Source organism: Furipterus horrens, unplaced genomic scaffold, assembly GCF_987537825.1.
Source record: "Furipterus horrens unplaced genomic scaffold, mFurHor1.1.pri manual_scaffold_2, whole genome shotgun sequence".
Classification (NCBI taxonomy): Eukaryota; Metazoa; Chordata; class Mammalia; order Chiroptera; family Furipteridae; genus Furipterus; species Furipterus horrens.
This window is the reverse complement of record NW_028327172.1, coordinates 45,616,006-45,637,294: the sequence shown is the minus strand read 5'-3', so window position 1 is coordinate 45,637,294 and position 21,289 is coordinate 45,616,006. Positions and strand designations below refer to the sequence as shown.

The 21,289-nt window shown below is 40.4% G+C and overlaps 1 protein-coding gene across 2 annotated transcripts in view; it reads left to right on the top strand.

Annotated features, from left to right (window-relative positions):
• FAM168A (family with sequence similarity 168 member A) overlaps nt 1-21,289 on the top strand; it is a 175,540-nt gene that overhangs the window by 136,622 nt on the left and 17,629 nt on the right. For both annotated transcript variants that reach the window (XM_090265244.1, XM_090265237.1), the window contains exon 3: nt 19,708-19,788. In XM_090265244.1, the coding sequence (XP_090121370.1) occupies nt 19,708-19,788 (81 nt within the window). The remainder of the gene's footprint in view (nt 1-19,707; nt 19,789-21,289) is intronic.

Below are 21,289 nucleotides of genomic sequence, written 5' to 3'. Positions count from 1 at the left end.
CACTGACTTATGAACATATAGAAGTCTGAATTGACCTATAACAAATAGAATTAGCAAAAATCTAAAGCTAAAACAAAAAACCCACAAAACTTTCCACAAAGAAAAGCCCAGGACCAGACAGCTTTATTACTAAGTTCTAAGTAACATTTAAATAAAAATTAATACTAGTGTTTCACTAACTTTCCAAAAAAATATAAGACACGTTCTCATTCTCTAAGGCTAATATTGCCCTGATATCAAAGCCAGAAAAAACATCATGAGAAAATAAACCTACAGACCAATATTTCATTTGAATGTAAATGCAAAAATCCTCAACAAAATCCTAGCAAAACAAACACAAATAAGTTATAGAATGGGTTATATGAGGTCTGTCTGGAAAAAGTCCAGCCACTGTTAATATAATGAGAATGGTTTGCACAACATCAATGTAACCTGGCAGCCAAGGGGAGTGGACTGGAATGCATATGCGTGAACAATGACGATTTCACTGTACTAGTCAGTGGGGGTCATAGATGCCATTGAGTGGGTATATGTACTGTGTGGCTGTCACATTCAAAATGACCGAGCAAGTAGAGAAATGAATATGCATCAAATTTTGCATTAAGCTTGAACATTCCTTCACAGAAACTACTCACATGAGTTAGAAGGCCACAGCTATGGGCAGTTGGTGATTGGCAGCTTCATCACAACAGTATGCTTCCTCATGCATCATGTCTTGTGCAGAATATTTTGGTGAAGCCCTGCTACTGCCCTGCCACTTCTGGCTTGTCCCAAAATTAAAGTCATCTTTGAAAGGGAGGAGATATCAGACTGTCGATGAGATTCAGGAAAATATGAAACAGGGCATATTATGGTAATTGGGAGAACTGTGAGGTCCCCAGGTGCCTACTTTGAAGGAGACTGAGGCCTCATTGTCCTATGTACAGTGTTTCTTGTACCTTGTAACTTCTTCAGTTAATGCCTCAGTTTTTCATATTACATGGCTGGATACCTTCTGGACACACCTCATATTATACACTGTGAGCAAGTGGGATTTATCCAAGGGGTGATACATTCAGCACAGGAAATCAATCCAATACACCATATGAAAAGATTAAAGGAGAAAACCTCCATAATCATTTCAATAGACACAGAAAAACCATTTGACAAACTCCAGTACCCTTCCATGATTTAAACAAAGAAATGAACAAAAAACCCAACAAACTAGAAATAGATGGAACTTCCTCAATGTGAAAAAGGGCATTTATGAGAAACCCATGGCTGTCATAATACTTAATAGAAAAAGTGTGACTGCTTTTCCTCTAACATGGGGAACAAGGCAAGGCTTGTTCTAGTTTCACCGCATCAATTGAACACTGGAATGGAAGTTCTTACCAGGGCATTTGGGCAAGAAAATGAAATAAACAGTCATCCAGATTGGAAAGGAAGAAGTAAAACTGTATTTGCAGATGACATGATTTTGCATATGGAAAATTATTAGGAATCCACATACAAGGAACTATTAGAACTAATAAATGAGTTCAGCAAGATTGCAGGATATAAGATCAATATACAAAACAAAAATCAATTGTATTTCTATACAGTTGTAATAATTTAAAAAATGAAGTTAAGGAAACAATTTCATTTACAATATCAAAATGAATAAAATACTTAGGAATAAATTAACAAAATTAGTATAACATTGTTGAAATAAATTAAAGATCTAAATAATTGGAAAAATATTTCATGTTCATGGATTGAAAGGTTTGATATTTTTAAGAAAGTAATTCTTCCCAAATTGATCTACAGATTCAACACAATCCCTATAATATTCCAGCAGGCTTGTTTGCGTTTTTTGATAAATTATTCCTAAAATTCACATGGAAATTCAATGGACCCATATTAGCCAAAAGAATCTTGATAAGGAACTACTTAGAGAACTGCCCGATTTCAAAGTTTATTAGAAAACTACAGTAATCAAGGTAGGGTGGTTCTGGCATAAGGATAGACATATAAATTAATGGAATAGAACTGAGTATCCAGAAATACTCTTACATTTACAGTCAGTGACTTTCAACAAGAGTACCAAAAACAATTCAGTGGGGAAAGACTAGTCTTTTCAACAAATGGTGCTGGGAAAACTGGATTCCACAAATGAAAGAATGAAATAGGACCCATATTTCACATCATATGCAAAATTTAATTCAAAATGTATCAGAGTTACCTATAAAAGTTAAAACTATAAAAATTCTTAAGACTTCTGGCCAAGATGAAGGTAGAAACATCTGATCTCCTTCCACAATCATAAGAAGGATTACCTCTACCTCAAAACTAAAAACAACCAGAACTACCAGGAAACTGAACTGCATGGAAGACCAACAAAGATATAAAGAAGTAATATTCATCTAAAGAGCTAGGAGAGGCAGAGCCAGGGTAGAGGGAACACAGTGTGGTGTCTGTGGTGGTGGCAGTGGCAGTGGCTGTGGCTGTCATGCAGAAAGAGCAGTCACACATTATAAAAGTCAGGAGGGATATGGGGAGTGATCCCAGCGCCAGACCAGACTGCACAGCTCACAGTTCCAGCACTGGGGAAAATAAAGCCTCATTGCATCTGACTGAAAACCAGTGGGGGTTGGGGCAGCGGAAGAAACTGCCAGTCTTTCAGCGGAGTCCACTTGTTTAGAGGACCCACACAGTCCTAGAACATCTGCAAATCCACCCACTCAGGGAACCACAATCAAGGCAACAGCTAGAGGGGTGCCAGTCCCATATGAGAAGCAGGTGAAGTGCCTGGAAAAGGGGCGAGTGCTGAGCAAGTGGCATTGTTCCCTCTCAGACCCCTCCCCTACATACAGTGCCACAACGTGGTGGAACAGGTCACCTGAACTGACAAATACCTAAGGCTCTGCCCCTTACAACGTAACAGGTGCAACAGCTCTACCTAAGACACAGAGGCAAACACAGGAGGCTGTCAAATTGAGACAAAGAAGTATGCCCCAAAAGAGGGAGTAGATCAAGGTTCCAGTGGGAGAACTAAGTGACGTGGAGATAGCCAACCTAACAGATGCAGAATTCAAAACACTGATGATAACAATGCTCACAGAACTGACAGACATGTTTGAGTACAGCAAACACATAAGGGAAGGAGTGAAGGCTATGCTAAGTGAAAACAAGGAAAATTCACATGAAGCCAATGGTGAAGGGAAGGAAGCTGGGGTTCAAATCAATGATTTGGAAAATAAGGGAGAAATAAACAATCGGTACAGAATGAAGGAACCAGAATTGAAAAAAAATGAGGAGAGACTTAGGAACCTCTGGGACAACTTTAAACATACCAACATCCGAATAATAGGGGTGCCAGAAGGAGAAGAGGAAGAGCAAGAAATTGAAAACTTATGTGAAAAAATAATGAAGGAGAACTTCCCTAATTTGATGAAGGAAATAGACATATAAGTTCAGGAAGCACAAAGAGTCCCAAACAAGCTAGACCCAAAGAGGACCACACCAAGACATATCATAATTAAAATGCCAAAGGTTTAAGATAAAGAGAGAATCTTAAAAGCAGAAGGAGAAAAGAAGAGCATTTTACCTACAAAGGGGCTCCTATCAGACTATCAGCTGATTTCTCAAAAGAAACTACAGGGATGCAAAAAAATGAAACTAGACCACCAACTTACACCATACACCAGAATAAACTCAAGATGGATCTAAGACTTAAATGTAAGCTGTGACACCATAAAAGTCCTAGAGAAAAACATAGGCAGGAAATTTTCAGATATCCCATGTAGCAATATTTTCACTGATATATCTCCTAAGGCAAGGGAAATAAAGGGAAGAATAAACAAATGGGACTGCATCAAACTAAAGAGTTTCTGCTCAGCAAAAGAAAACAGCAAGATGAAAAGGGAACCAACCATATGGGAAAATACATTTGCCAATGATACCTCAGACAAGGGATTGATCTCCAAACTATATAATGAACTTATACGACTCAACACCAAGAAGATAGACAACCCAGTTAAAAATGGGCAAAGGACCTGAACAAACACTTCTCCAAAGAAGACATACAGAGGGTCCAAAAGCATATGAAAAATGCTCAACATCACCAGCCATCAGAGAGATGCAAATAAAAACCACAATGAGATACCACTTAACACCTGTCAGAATGGCCATCATCAACAAATCAACAAACAAAAGTGCTGATGAGGATGCGGAGAAAAGGGAAGCCTAGTGCACTGTTGGTGGGAATGCAGACTGGTGCAGCCACTTTGGAAAATAGTATGGAATTACCTCAAAAAACTAAAAGTGGAACTGCCTTTTGAACCAGCAATTCCATTGCTATGATTATGTCCGAAGAATCCTGAAACACCAATTCAAAAGAACCTATGCATCCCTATGTTCATAGCAGCACTATCTACAATAGCCAAGTGCTAGAAACAGCCTAAGTGCCCATCTGTAGATGAGTGGATCAAAAAACTGTGGTACATTTACACAATGGAGTACCATGTAGCAGAAAGAAAAAAGGAACTTCTACCATTTGCGACAACATGAGTGGAACTAGAGAATTTTGCTTAGTGAAATAAGCCAGGCAATGAAAAAAAAATACTATATGATATCACCTGATACAGGAGACTACTGAACAACACAAACAAATGGACAAAATTGAACAAGGAACAGATTAACAGTTATCAGGGGGGAGGGAGGAAGGGAGAGAAGGGGGGTTGGTAAGTGGGGGAAGGGTTTAGTAAAGGAACTAATATAAATAATCCACTTACACGGACAACAGGGTGGGGATTGACTGGGAGAATGGGGTGGACTGGATGGGGGGTAGCAATGAGGGAAAAAGTGGGACAATTGTAATAGAAAAACAATAAAAATAAAATTGAAAATAATTTTTTTTTTAAAAAGAAAAACTGCAGGGAAGAAGGGACTGGCAAGAAGTATTCAAAGTGACGAAAAGCAAGAACCTACGACCTAGATTGCTCTATCCAGCAAAGCTATTGTTTAGAATGGAAGAGCAAATAAAGTATTTCCCAGACAAGGTAAAGCTAAGGGAGTTCATCATCACCAAGCCATTTTTATATGAAATGTTAAAGGGACTTATTTAAGAAAAAGATCAAAACTATAACCATTAAAATGACAACAAACTCACAACTATCAACAACAGAATCTAAAAAGTAAAAAAAAAACATACTAAGGCCCTGGCGGGTGTGGCTCAGTGGATTGAGTGTTAGCCTGTGAACCAAAAGGTCACCAGTTCTATCCCCAGTCAGGGCACAGGCCTGGGTTGCTAAACCAGGTCCCCAGTTGACGGTGTGCAAGAGGCAACCACACACTGATGTTTCTCTCTCTCCTTCTTCCTCCCTTCCCCTCTCTCTAAAAATAAAATCTTTAAAAGAAATAAAATTTAAAAAAAAACAAAAACAAAACTAAGCAAACAACCAGAATAGGAACAGAATCATAGGTGTGGGGACCATTTGGAGGGTTATCAGCTGGGAGGAGGAAGGGGGAGGAATGGGGAAAGGTACAGGGATTAAGAAGTATAATTAGTTGGTACAAAAGAGGGGGATATTAAGAATAGTATAGCAAAGGGAGAAGCCAAAGAACTTACATGCACGACCCATGGACATGAACTAAGTGGGGTGGGATTGCTGGAGGGAAGGGGATACTGGGCAGAGAGGAGCAGAGGGAAAAAATTAAGACAAATGTAATATAATCAATAAAATATACTTTTAAAAAGCTACAAAAACTTTTAAAGAAAATGAGGAGGTATATCTTTCGTGACCTTAGATTTGGCAAGGTCATGACACCAATAGTACAAGCAACCAAAGAAAGCAGTAGATAAACTAGACTTCATCAAAATTTAAAACTTGTGCTTCAGAGGACACCATCAAGAAAGCAAAAAGACAACCCACGGAATGAGATAAAATATTTGCACATCATCTGTCTGATAAAGAATTTGTATCTAGAGTATATAAAGAACTTGCACTATAATAGAGACAAATAACCCAGCTAAGAAATATGCAAGGAATCTGAATAGACAGTTTTCCAAAGAAGATATATAAAAGGCTAATAAACACATGAAAAGATGTTCAACATAATTAGTCATAGTCATCAGGGAAATGCAAATCAAAACCAGGAGATACCACTTTAACATCCCTAGGATAGCTCTTATCAAAAAGTGAGATAATAGCAAGTGTTGTCAAGGATATGGAGAAATTGAAACTCACATACTGCTGGTGTAGCAGCTGTGGAAAACAGCCTGGTAACTCCTCAAGTGGTTTTTCTGTTTCTGTGACTTGCTTATGCTTTTCTTTTTATTTGGTAATGCCAGTCCTTTTATCTTTGCCTGACAGAATCCCACCCATCCCACAAAGTCCAATTCAAATTCCAGTTTTCCAGGCATATATGCTCCTATACCTAGAAACCAAATCGCAAGGTTGTGTATCCTTATCTGTTACTGCAAAATTACCCTTTAGAATGCTTTAATTCCTATTGTTTCACCTCCTTTTCAACGCTTGATATTGTCAAACTTTAAAATTGTTGTCAGTCTGCTCTGACCTGTGTGTCACAAATGGCTGGGTTTTGTCCCACAGAGCAAAAGTTCACCAGTTCAGTTTCCAATCAGGGCACATGCTTGGGTTGTGGGTTCAGTTCCCAGTCAGGATGTGTTGATGTTTCTCACATTGATGTTTTTCTCCTCTTTCTCCCTCCCTTCTCCTCTCTCTAAAAATAAATAAATAAATAAATATGAAATGATATTTTATTCCTTTTACTTGCATTTTGCTGATTACTAGTGTAGTTGAACATCTTTTCCTTTTCCTTCTCCCTAGTCATTTGAGTGAATTCTGTGAATTGCATGATTAGACGCTATTGGCGTATTTTCATTTTCTTATTATTAATATGAGCGCTATATTCTGGATATTAGTCCTTTGTTAAATGTGTTGCAACCTCTTTTCTCACTCTGCTTTTTTTTTTAACTGTTTATAGCATCTTGTCATACAGATTTAAACTTTGATGTGTTAAATTAACCATTGGTTTTTCCTTTTGGTCTTATCTAAGAAAGAGTTTTAATTTTTTTTAGTTTATTATTTTTGAGAGAGAGAGAGATAAAATATCGATTTGTTCCATCCATCCAGCATTTATCAGTTGATTCCCATTTGTGCCCCGACTGGGGATTGAACTGCAACCCTGGCACATTTGGGATGATGCTCCTACCAACGGAGCTACCCAGCTAGGGCAAGAAATACTTTCTAATCCCAAGATCAAACTGATATTCTAATTTTTTCTAATAGTTTTAAAGTTCTCTGTATTTTAAAAAATATTTAGGTCTTTGGTCTTTCTAGAATTGGGGAAGTATTATGTAGGGTTCTAGTTTATATTCTTCACACAGAAAACCAAGTATCCCAATATGTCTCATTGAATCTTAGTGAAAGTCCTCCTTTTATCATCTCTCTTTAAACAATAACCAAATCATCAGTTTTCAGAATTTCATCATACTCTTTTATTTTATTTTATTTGGAGATAAATGCAGGGAGGGTGAGAATCATTGGCCGGACAATCTGTAAAGTGCTGAGTATCTCCCCATCTGCCTTCTAGATGCAAGGGAACAAACAAACAAAGCAGCAGCAGCACGGCAGCAGCAGCGTTCTCCTGGAGTGGCAACTGAGACCGAATTGGCCATCTGCTTTCCATTAAAATTACTCCCATACCAGCAGATAGGGGACTTAAGGGATATTTTTAGATTTGTGAGAGAATATTTTTCCCCTGAGGAATAATAGCACACATTTGGCCTCATGTGCTTACCTAGGAGAAATTTTATTATTAGCTTTTACATAGCCTGTTTTCTTATCTTTTGTTGATGGTAGTTTTTACACTAAAGACATACTAAGTTAAGCCGGCTTTGGTAATAGCAGCCTTCCTCCTCCAGGGCTCAGCCAAGGTGAATGACGGACAAATTGCTGGCCTTTTATCTGGATGGGTAAATTCTCCCTGAAGATACAACCAACTGGGAGCATAACTGATTACTGGATATTCCCCACTCCTTTCTTAATACCTCAGGGGGAGTTGCCTTGCCCTAAGAACAGTGCTTCACTTACACCCTTAAAATTCTCTGAGACTCACTGGTGGGAGCCTGGGTGGCTGGGCCTTGAATCCAGTGCAGAGGCTACCTCAGATTCTGGTCTGGGCGGGCCGTCAGAGCCAGCACCGCAGAGCCACTGCCTGCCTGGGCCGGCCCATGTTCTGCTGCTGTAGCACCCTCAGCAGCCCTGCCTCCGAGCTAGTAAGAGGAATGTCAGATTCAGGCTTTTTTTCTGGAACTAACAGATTATCAAGGCTCCATTTAATTTATTTTCTTCCCTTTAGTGAAGAAAAAGGCCTACAAACTCGGCAGGTAGAACATTTCCATCTTACTTTGTAGTTTTTCAGTTCACAGCAATAAAAATGAGGTTTTGCTACCAGGATGAAGTTTATAGGCTCTGTCTCCTGAACATCTTTGTAGTTCCCTCGCTCTATATCCCATTGTTACTGTTTTAGCTTTGCCTTTGGGCTACTGCAGTAACTTCCTATCTTGTCCCTCCTTCTCTGGTTTCACCCACTACTGCACCGCTTTCTGTATTGCTGCTGGAGTAGTGTTTGTAATACAAAAATCTGTAACTCCCCAGTTTAAAATCCTCCAATGAACTGTTATTTATTGATGATTTCCATCCCTTGGCCTGGAATTCAGGTCTCTTCACAATATATTCCCAGTGAATCTATTTATCTTCATTTCCTACCACTTCCCCTGCACTGTGAACTCCAACAGATTGAACTATTTGCCATTTCCCTAACATGGCATAAATTTTTATGCCTTCATGCATGAAACATATATATTTCTTTGTCCCCATTCCCACAAACCTGACAAACTCCTGCTACTCATTGTTCAAGGTCAACTAAAATGTTTCTTCTTCTGAGAAGCCGTTCATTTCCAACTCTCCCAGACCTGTTCTTCACTCCCTTCTCAGCTTTCCACTAACACCCCAACATTATTTGATTATATATTATATATGTTGTTTATAGATTAATATAAATAACCTATATTATTTCCCCCATTAGACTGTAAACTCCTAGGTAAAGAACATCATGCTTGGCACAGAGTAAGCATTTGCTAGATACTGACTATGCTGGTGGGCGATGATGAAGAAATCTGGATTAAGTCACTTTAGTCTTTCACTGATCACCTGTCACCAGAATCTTATATCAGTTCAATTAAAAAAAGAAATCAGGGAAAAACCATCAGAAGAGTGAACAAGGCAGGAAAAAAAAAAGACATTGTTTTTAAGGAAAGAGGATTTGTAAATTAAGTCTGGCCAAAGGTGAGCAATCAGAATGGGAATGAGTTGAAGGAATTGGGTCTGTTAAATTAGGACAACAGGAAATTCAGGAAGAATAACTGATATCTTCATATCTCTGGAGGATTGTCCTGGAGCAGAGGGAACAGACATGTTCTGTGAGGGTAGAACTAGGAGCAGTGATTGGGAAAATGTTCAGGGTTAGATTCTTTATAAGGTAGGGTTTTTGTTTTGCTTGTTTGGTTTGGTTTGGTTTGGTTTTAGCTCAGACTGAAGAATTTCTTAAACTCCAGAGCTCTCTAGCACGTACTGGACTGCCTGAAGTGGTTCAGAGCACACCACCGTTAGAAGGGTATGCTGGCAGAGGCCATGTGGCCAGCTGTGTGGGCCCTTAAAAGGGTGTTTCTGTGCTGAGTGGCAAATTGACTCACCACTGATACCTCTTCTAACTGTGGTTCAATGCCTGTGTGGTGCCTTTCAATAACACGAGCATAACCCATATGAGGACAGTGAGTGGAAACAGGATAGCCGTTTTTTTCTTTTAAACCGAACCATCTTTGACCAAATTAATTCTCTGGAGTAATTTCCTGTCTTCTCATGTGTTGAAACTGAAGTAAAAGAATCTTGGCAAAGAAGATGGCAGCCAGATCCAGAGGTTTATGCTGAGTAGACTCATGTTTGGAGGAGAGGTAGGGAGTTGGTAGGAATAGACTTTGTCTCTCACTCCTCAGGCCTGGGTCCTATCTCCACTCTCTATTTACTAGTTGTGGAAGGTAAGTCTGCTTCAATATCCTCCTCTCTAAAATGGGACTAAAAAGTATGTATTTCATAGAGTTAGGGTGGAAATTAAATTAGATAAAGAAGCGCCTGGCACAGTGCTCAGAGCATACTACAGATTCAAAATGATTTCCTTCCTCTCTTGCCATTTATTGATTGATCGATCGATTGATTGATTGATTGATTGATTGTCTTTAGTCACCCTGGCCTTGTGGTTGGTGGAGGGAGGTAGAAGAAAGGGTATATTATAAAGCTCTTGCAATAGTCTAGACGAGAGTTTCCTTCTTTTTAATCACGAGCTTCAGAACTAAAATGTCTCCATTGCATGTGTCCCCTGCTCACAAAGGAGTAATCCTCCCTGTCTTCCTGAGCCAAGGAGTTAGTCTTCCAATAGCCTTTTGTTACTCTGCTAGTTTTACTTCCTAAAGATAAGATAGTTACTGAAAAAGTCCTGATTTCTCTCGAAAGTGATTTCTAATGTCCATATTAATCGAAAAATAGCTTTACATTTCTTCAGTCCTAATCCTAGTGATGAGAAAAGGGGATTAGATTGTATTGATACCTATAAAGCAATTAAAATGTATACATCAGAATCCCAGGAAACTTGATCAGTACTATATAGCCTTTGGGATACAAAGGAGAAAAGCTCGCTTAAGTCCACTTATTCTCTTCACTTGTGACCTTCAAAGAATATAAATACAGAAGGGGCAGACTTATTTCCAAGGACCAAATCATAGTTATTTGGTGCGTTTAGATCAGGTCTTGCTTTTAGGATTTCCTTCCCACTGACTTGTTGAATAATCTTAGCCAGAAAGTCACTTCACCTCCCTGAGCCTCCGTTTTCTTATTTACAGGGGGCGGGGTGGGTGGGTGGGGGGCTAAAGTGTTAGTGTTGTTTTGAGGCTCAAATGAAATACCATGTGTGAAAAATGTCTTTTGTATGCGCAGTGGGTGAAATACACCTGGTGTATTATTTGAACTCGGTATCTTTACCCTCAATGAGCTTCAGCAAATCCAGGCAGCCATGGGGGACTAGGACTGGAGTGTGCTCTGCTCACTTGGCTGGGTCAGAGCCTTGTCCCGAGAGTCTTTGGACTGTGCCGGGAGGAGACCTCCAGCAGGGAATAGCCGCACACTAGCAAATGCTACTGTGACCTGAAGCGTACATTTTAGTGATAAGAGATTGTCTCTCATTAACAAGGAAACACATCCTATGTCAGGTTGTTAAGTGTTGTGAAGAAAAAGCAGGATAAAGAGCAGAGAGGGTAATGAAAGTTGAGAATACTGTTTTAGAGAATGTAAGGTGACCTTTGAACAGAGTTCCAGGAAAAGGGAATAGAAAGGGTCTGAGAGAGGAAAGTGCTTTACACTTTTGAAGAGCTGCGAGGAGGCCATTCTGGCTGGAGTAGATTAGCATGGGGGCAAATAGTAGGAGAGGAGGTTAGGGAAGTAGCTGAAGCCCAAGTGGGTCATTAAAAGGATTTCACTGTGATTGTCATGGTAGCTACTGTGGGGCTTAATGAGAGGAGTGTCAGATTGGATTTATTATTTTAACTGGATTGCTCTGGCTGCTGTGGGAATTAGACTGCATGGAATCAGGCAGAAGGAGGGAGACCAGCTATTGCAATAATCTAGGTAAGAAATAATGATTACTTGGAGTAGGATAGAAAGTGTGTAGGCAGTGATATATGGGCCAGATTTTGAATACAATCTGAAGGTGGAACGGAAAGGTTTTGCTGATGGATTGAATGTGGATAGGAAGGAAAACACCGAGTCAAGGGTGGCTCTAAGGTGTTTGGCCTGAGGAGCTAGAATAATAAGCTGTCATTTACTGGTGAGGAGAATTCTGCGGAGGGACAGGTTTGGGAGGAAGTGGGAGAATAGGAAATAAACTCTTATTTTTTTATCTTCTTATTTTTATCCTATTTTTTTCCTCACCCGAGGGTATGCTTATTGATTTTAGAGAGGGAGGGGAAGAGAGAGAGAGGGAGAGAAATGTCAACGTGAAAGAGAAACAGCAATCGATTGCCTTATATGTACCCTGACCGGGGATTGAATCCCCAACCCAGGCACGTGCCTTGACCAAGAATCAAGCCCATGACCTTTCAGTTTACTGGACAATGCTCCAACCAACTGAGCCATGCTGGCCAGGGCTTATTTTTAAATATTTTAACTTTGAAATAATAATAGCAAACTCTGTGAAGCCTTAAACAATTTCCTACTTCTAGCAACCTATTAGGTAAGTAATATTTATTAGTCACATTTTACAAATAGGAAAACTAAGGCACAGAGAAGTGAAGTAAATGATCCAAGATCACACATATAATTAGTGGTGTTGCTGAGATTCAAACCTAAGTCTGGGTCTAGCTCCAGAGATCACACTCTTAACCACTCTGCCATATAACCTTGGAGAGTAGGAAACATCCAAGTGAAGATGTTGAGCAGGCTGTCAGGTGCTGTATGAGCCAGAAGTTCAGAAGGGAAGTCTGGTCTAGCAGTAGGTAACTCGGGCATAGTTAGTAGACAGATGATGCTAAAAAGGTAAGTTAGGGTCATCTACCATAAAGGGAGACATGGTCACAAGAAGGTAGAATGATGAGATCAAACCCCTGAAAGACAACCTTCCCTCTCAGGTGTAATTCACCCTTCAGTCATGCTCCTTAGAGCCAAGGAGGGTACAAGCCTAGCCACTGTGAATGCCTCAGCAGTGCTACCCTCCATGCTTCTGCCTGGAATGGCCTTCTCCTTTTTGTCTACATCCAGGAACACCTAGTGCCCAGTATAATCCTGGGAGACAGTAGGCACTAAATAAATGTTGGTTGGTGAAGGCTCCTTCTCTGCCTACTTCGTTATTGTCATGGTAATTTTCAGGCTGCATTGTAACCGTCAACTTCCCTGTCTTTCTCTCTCATTAGTGACCTCTCAAGGCCAGGGACCCTGTTGGATTTCTTTTATTTTAAACCGTTCCTAGCTTCAGAATACAATCTCCCTGGAAATCTTTTTATTTAGTACCTGTTCTGTACCTTATCTGTGCTAGGCACTAGAGATGACAACATCATTGTCAACAGAAGCAGCAAGATGAATCATCAGTTGGGGACAAGGAAACAAAATAATGAAAACAAAGGCAAAAAAGTTGTGGGGAGAAAGCTCAGCTCATCTTGATGCCTTGCTGGACAGAGAAAGTTGGTGGTGGGGAAGGGTTATTCTCTACTAGCCACACAAGACTCTCGCCCAGGGCATGGAGTGGGAAGGAGGAACTGACCAAGAGCTATTGTGTACAGGCAACTAAGACTAAGGAGTTTACAGTTTTAGGAGAGCGAGGCAAGACAGGAAATATAAACAAACCAGTGAAGTACAGTGTAATGAATTCTGTAATTGGGGATGGAAGTATCTTCAGTTGTGTTCTGTTCTAAAGAGTAGAAGCTACAGGTAGTCAGAGTTGGGTGCAGTATGAGAAGTCACTTTTAATCAGAGCATTCTCATGGAGTTGGGGGTTCTCAGGAAAGGTGTTCACTCTCAGTAGAGATGTAAAGGCTGGAATGAATGATCCCATGAGCCTGTTGTGTAGAAGAGGCTCTAGCCCATATGTGAATGTGGACCAAATGGCCTTATCTGCCAAACTGAAGTAACATCATATAAAAGCTCCTAAAGTGGAAGGCATGCATCTGCAGCGACATGGCAAGAGTGTCATTACCCTTGGCTGCATAATCTCTCACATGGAGCTGAATCTGGATCATTTTGCTTCCCAGATTAAATCCCTGACTTTCTTCTTGAGAAGTGGCATATCTCCAGATTGCTAATTAACTGACAAGTTGGCTACCTCATTCTGAAATCAGAAAATGAATGAGGGGTCTCAGGAAGAGAGATAATTTTCTTTGGAACTGGAAAATATTTAGAGAAAGGTATATTAACAAAGATACATTATTAAAGCTCAATATTTACAAATCCCAAAGAAGCTTTTAGGGACTTAGGGATTTAATCTTTGACTTTTAAAATCTGCTTTTCATTGTCAGTCAAAATACCAATGAGCATTAAAAAACTACAGGGAGGCCCTGGCTGCTGTGGCTCAGTGGATTGAGCGTTGGCCTGCAAGCCAAGTGTCGCTGGTTCGATTCCCAGTCAGAGCACATGACTAGGTTGCACGTCAGGTCCCCAGTTGGACTGTGCAAGAGGCAACTGATCAATGTATCTCTCACACATTGATGTTTCTCTCCCTTTCTTTCTCCCTCCCTTCCCCTCTCTCTAAAAATAAATAAATAAACAAATAAATAAATTATTTAAAAAAACACTACAGGGAGCGGTGAGACAGGCAATCTTACACATTGGTGGTGCAAGTGCAAATCGATACTTTCTAGAAAGTAGTGTGGCAAAATATGTGAAGACTAAGCATGTCACTTCTGGTCACCTTTGCTGCTATAGCCCTTATCTGAGCCCCATCATCTATTGGCAGAAGTTTACAATAGCCTCTATGCTTCTCCCTACTTCCCCTCTTTTAGTGTGTTTCCAACACAGCAATCAGAATGACCATAAGTCAGATCATGTTATTCTTCTGCTCAAAACCCCATGATATCTCATTTCACTCAGAGTAAAAATCAAAGTTCTTACAGGAACCTATTAAGACCCTACATGAACTGACCAGCTCTTTATCTCTCTGACTTCTACTACTGTCCCCCTTGCTTAGTCCACTTCAGCCACACTGGCCTCCTTGCTGGTCCTCAGCATGTCCTATATGCTCAGAACTTAGGGCCTTTGCACTGATTAATCCTTTGCACTGCTCGGTTTTCAGACAGCTGCTTGGTTAACTCTTATTTACTTCATATGTTTGTGAAAATCTTACCTTTTCAATGTGTCTTATGCTGGGTACCCTATTTATTTTTATTTTTATTATTTTAAACATTTTATTTATTTATTTTTTAGAGGGGAAAGGAGAGAGAGAGGGAGAGAAACATCAATGTGTGGTTGCCTGTCACATGCCCCCAACTGGGGACCTGGCCCACAACCCAGGCATGTGTCCTGACTGGGAATCAAACTGGAGACCCTTTGGTTGACAGACCAGCGCTCAATCCACAGAGCCACACCAGCCAGGTTGAGTTACCCTATTTAATATTGCAATGCCTGCCGCCAACCCTGGGCACCTCTGATGTCTTTTACCTTCCCCTTTTTCTCTTTCCCATATCACTTAAGACTGTGTTTGTTTATAGTTACTATTTATTCACTGCCTCTTACACACTTTCAGAATCTAAGCTCCACAAGGGCAGGGATCATAGTGTCTTGCAACAGAGTTGATACTCAGATATTTGTTGAATGGATGAGATTTAAAAATAGCGCTGTCTTTTGACATAGAAATCTCATTTCTAGAACTGGTTCCTAAAGAAATAATCAGACATGCAGCCAAAGATTTATTTAGGTTGTTCTCTTAGCTTATTTACAATAATGAAAATTTGCAAACAACCTAGACATCTAAAAGTAGAGAAATGGTTCAATGATATGATATAGCTACGTAATGGAATATTTAAAAGATATTAAAAATGTTTTTGAAGAATGTGTAATTACATGGGAAAATAATTATAATGTGAAAGTGTTAGTAGATGACTATAAAATTATATATATCCCTATCTCACACCATATAAAAAAATGGGTCAATTATTTAAATATAAGAGCCAAAATCATAACACTATTTGAAGAAAAGAAAACATAAGGGTAAATCTTCATGACCGTGGATTTGGCAGTCGATTCTTAGATATAACACCAAAATCATGAGCACAAAAGAAAAAGTGGTAAATTGGACTTCATCAATTAAATTTTTTTTTGCACTGAAGGCATTTTCAAGAAAGTGAAAAGACAACCCGCAGAATGGTAGAAAATATTTGCAAATTGTTTATCTGATAAAGGTTTACTATCTAGAATATATAACAAAAACAAATAACCCAATTTTAAAATGGGCAAATGTTTTAAATAGATATTTCTCCAAAGGAGATATACAAATGCCAACAAGTATGTGAGAAGATGCTTAACATCATTAAGCATGAGAAAATGCAAATCAAAACCTCAATGATGATAAACTTCTGGTCAAGATGACAGAATAGGTAAACATGTCTCACCTCCTCACACAGCCACATAAAAATTACAACTAAAATGTAGAAGAGCCATCACTCAGAACCATCAGAAATCAAATTAAATGGCAGTCTGACAGCCACGGAATTAAAAGAAACCACATCCATCCAGACTGCTAGGAGGGGTGGAGATGAAGAACAGGTTGGTCCCACATCCACATGGGGTGGATAAAAATTTGGGAGGGATATCTTGGGAGTGAGGAGTCCCAGCCCCACACCAGGCCCTCCAACCCAGGATTCCAAGTACTAGGGAGATAAATCCCCATAATCTCTGACTGCAAAAGCCAACAGGGATTGAGTTGGTGGAAGAAACTTCTAGAGTCCCAAGAGCTTCCTTTAAAGAACCCACACACAGACTCACCTGCTCAGACTCACTACCTCTGAGTTCAAGCACCAGTGACATACAGGGAGGAACTGCAGTGTTTGGCATCAAGGTGAGAGCTGGGGGACAGCTTCCTCCCGGACAGAAAGGCAGACAGAGGCCATTATCCCTTTTCTGAACCCTCCATACACAGAGCCACTGAGCCAGCAGGCTGATGCCATACCTGAGACTCCTTCAACCAGGCAAATACCATTTGCCCCATCCTGGAGGTCCCCAGAGACTCTTGTCACATCCAACTTATGGGCCCACCCAAGCTGCTTTTCCATTTGAATGGCTGATCTTGACTCATGCTTCACAACTTTCTAAATCCTCTTAAAGAAGCAACAGCCAGCCTCAGTGAGCCCCCAGCTCCCATACATCTTGCTATGTGGCCCCAGGCCCAGCACTACCAGCAGCCAGCCTAGATTCACAGCTTGGCTTCACCTGAAATCTCCAAGCCCAGCACAAGTAGCAGCCATCTCAGATTGCTTTATAGCTAAGGCAGGGTGGCCCCAGGCAAAACAAAGGTGGGGGATCACCTTGGCCTTCACCACCCGGGAAACCACAGGACCAGCTCACTCAGTAGACAGGTACAGACCATGTCAGAGCAACACCACCTTGCATCCGTACAGCTGATCCTCCACAGATGGCAGAGAGGTTGGTGGTCAGTGGTCACAGACAGTCCTTGCAGCTGACTGGCCTAGGTAAATCCCTCCCATTCACCTGCCAGCAGCAATCAAGGCTCAACTATAAGAGGAGGATGTATACAGCCTACACGAAGGCTGTGTTGGACCCTACAGGACACCTACTACATTAGACCACACTACCAAGACATGGAATCAAAACAGCTCTATGTAATACATAGAACCAAATACAGAGAGGCTGCCAAAATGATGAGACAAAGAAACATGGCCCAAATGGAAGAACATATCAAAACTCCAGAAAAATAACTAAACAAAATGGAGATAAGCAATCAATCTTATGCAGAGTTCAAAACTCTGGTTATAAGGATGCTCAGAGAACTTAGTGAGGACCTCAATGGCATAAAAAAGATCCAGTCAGAAATGAAGGATAGTCCTGGCCAGTGTAGCTCAATGGGTTGAGCACTGGCCTGCAAACCAAAGGGTCACTGGTTCGATTCCCAGTCAGGGCACAGCCTGGGTTGCAGGCCAGATTCCCAGTTGGGGGCATGTGAGTGGCAACCACACATTGATGTTTCTCTCTTTCTCTTTCTTCCACCCTTCCCCCTCCCTAAAAAATAAATGAATAAAATCTTTAAAAGAAAGAAACAAAGGATACACTAATTCAAATAAAGAAGAATTTACAGGGAAACAACAGTAGAGTGGATGAAGCCAGGAATCAAATCAATGATTTGGAACATAAGGAACCAGAAGCAACCATTCAGAACAACAAGAAGAAAAAAGAATCCAAAAAAACGAGAATAGTATAAGCAACCTCTGAGACACTTTCAAGTGTTCCAACAGTTGCATCATAGGGGTGCCAGAAGGAGAAGAGATCGAGCAAGAAATTGGAAATCTATTTGAAAAAAAACAGTGAAAGAAAATTTCCCTAATTTGGAGAAGGAAATAGACATGCAAGTCCAGGAAGCACAGAGAGTACCAAACAAGATGGATGCAAAGAGGCCCACCCCAAGACATATCATAGTTAAAATGCCAAAGGTTAAAGATAAAGAATCTTCAAAGCAGCAAGGGAAAAACAGTTAGTTACCTACAGGGGAATACCCATAAGCCTGTTAGCTGATTTCTCAAAAGAAACTTTGCAGGCTAGAAGGGATTGGCAAGAAATATTCAAGGTCATGAAAAGCAGGAACCTATAGCTAAGATTGTTCTCCCTAGCAAAGATATCATTTAGAATTGAAGGGCAGGTAAAGAGCTTCCCAGACAAAAAACTAAAGGAGTTCATTATCACCACACCTTATTATATGAAATGTTAAAGGGGATTTAACATTTAATTATCATATAATTATCATATGACAGCAATTTTGCTCCTCGGTATATACCGAAAAGAATTGAAATCAGGACTCAAACAAGGACTTGTGTCCCAATGTTCATAGGAACATTGTCCACAGTAGCCAAAAGGCAGAAAAAACCCATGTGTTCCATCAACAGATGGATGGATAAACAAAATGTGGCATAAACATAGAATGGAATATTATTCAGCCATAAAAAGAATGAAGTTCCGATACCCGCTACAATGTGAATGAACCTTGAAAAGAGTACACAAAGTCAAAGAAGCCAGATACAAAAAGACAAATTATATTTGATTTTGTTTATGTAAAATATCTAGAATAGGTAAATTCATAGAGATAAAAAGTAGATTAGAGGTTAACAAGGGGTGTAACAAGAGAATTGTTTATTATAGAGTATAGAGTTTCTGTTTGGGGATATTAAAAAGTTTTAGAAACACATAGTGGGGATGGTTGCACCGCATCCTGAATGTAATTAATGCCACTGAATTGTACACTTAAAATGGTTAACATCACAAATTTTGTTACATATACTTTGCCACAATAAAAATTTTCAAAAAAACCCTCACAAAACACCATATAAAATATGCATCAGTGGGCTGGATCTGGCATGTGTGAGTTCTCAAGCCAATTGTGAGCATCGCTTTCCAGCTGCTCAGTGTTGTTGGTAGCTTGAAATTGGCGAAGGTGGGAGTTATTTACACTATGAAACTTGGCAAAAGCTGCAAAACAGAGCTTCACCTCAGTCCCCTCAGCCAATTGTTTTTACCAGCACACCACTGAATATATGTATATGAAATTATATAGAAAACTGGAAAGATAGATGCTAAACTGTTATTACCTTCAGGGAGAAGGATCGTAAAAGTACACATATGCTTTTTATCACACACATTTCTATAGTATTTCCATATTTTCACAGTGATCATATAGACATGTATTTCTTGTACTTTTTTTTTTTTTTAATGAATAGGAAATCTACATATGTTGGGATTGTGGTATTGGTGGCTTTTCTCTTGAGAAGGTAAAAGCTAGTCACGTACACTGTCTGAAATGGCCCATGAAGAGGCTGAAGACCAAGCCTGGGACCTGGATATGTTTCCTCAGAAATTTGCTCTTCTTTTTGCCCAGCTAAATGGAGCTTTTCTTGTCTCTTTGTAGGTTACCCCACAGCCTACCCAGCAGCCGCCCCTGCCTACAATCCCAGCCTGTACCCTACCAATAGCCCCAGTTATGCTCCAGGTAAGGAGAAAGTAGAGATAATAGTGATGAGTAGGGTGGGAGGTGGGATCTATTATATTTGGAAATGCAAACCCACCTGCTGGCCTTTCCCTGTCCTTAATTGCTCTGGGCTCAACTTGTCTAAGTATGATTCTCCTGGGAATTCCCTCTGGGAATTGGGGCAGTTCAACCTTAGGGTGGGGGCAGAAGTAGAATCTCTTCCACTTGGGACTTCAGGTTGACCCATATCTCCTTTGTTAGAACGTCTAAGACATGCATCCTCCTCACGGAACCTTTTCTGCTCTCCCTAACGGTATCCAAATCCATTCTTTGCTCAGTTGCCCTTGAGGGTGTCATTGAGACTCATCAATCAATCAGTCAGTCTCTGTCTCTCTGTCTCTCTCTGTTTCTCTCTCACTCTCTCACACACATGCACGCACGCACGCACACACATAGCCAGCTTTCTGGATGTGAATTTGCAAGAAAGTGAGAGACTTGCCACCAGAGGAGAAAGAGCTGGTTTTCAAGCTGAAAAAGGAACTTGTTTTTCAAAAATAATAAAGACCCAGCACTCCTTGGATGCTGAAATAGTTTGTTCTAGTTTGGGCTAGGAGCACTACAGAGGCCTTCTCACTGATCTTCATTCCCACACTCAGCCAGTGCTTTAACACTCAAGGGGCAGGAGAAAGAGTATGGGCTCTGCAGTTAGTCCTGGGTTTGAATCCCGATTACTCACCTCACTAGTTGTGAGGTCTTGGACAAGTTACCTAGCATCTGAGAAATCAGGGTTGTAGATGATTTTCTGTCAGTTCCTCTTCAATTACTCAGCAAGGATTTATTTGTTGAATGTCTCCCACAGTGGGATAGACAAGAAAGAAAGGGTGCTTCCTTTGACTCAGTAGCTTACAGTCCATTTGGGAGCTGGCATATAAACAAATTCATCGCTGTGCAGTGTGATGAGTATTGTAGAAGGAATACATGTAAGAGGAGAGGAAGCAGAAGAGGGAACAACAGTCTACCTGAGATTGAAAGTGTAGGGGAGTCTTCACAGAGGGGCTAGCAATAGGGACTTGAGGGAGAAAGTAGGAGGTGTGTAACATTGGAAGCCCACCTGAGGGTGGGGGCTATGAATTTGTCAAGACTATTCCCCAGCCCTGCGGTATTTTCTCATAAATTTCAGAATTTATGGTGAGAGAATTGTTTTGGGATTGGTATGGCAAGAAAGTGGAGGATGGGGAATAAATAGCTAATACTTGTTGAATGGTCCCTATGTGCCAGGGAATATTTTAAGCTCCTTGTGGATATTGACTTGTTTTATACCTCAGCAAAGCTTTGAGGTTAGTACAGGTACTGTTCTTATTCCCATTGTCCACCTAGAAAAACTAAAACTTTAGAAGTTGGGAAACTAGCACGAGACCCAAGCCCAGGCATCCTGCCGCCACACGTGCATGTGCTCCTAACCCTTGTATTACACTTGGAGTCGGCCAGAGAGAAATTGAGGGATTAGACTAGAGCAACCAGA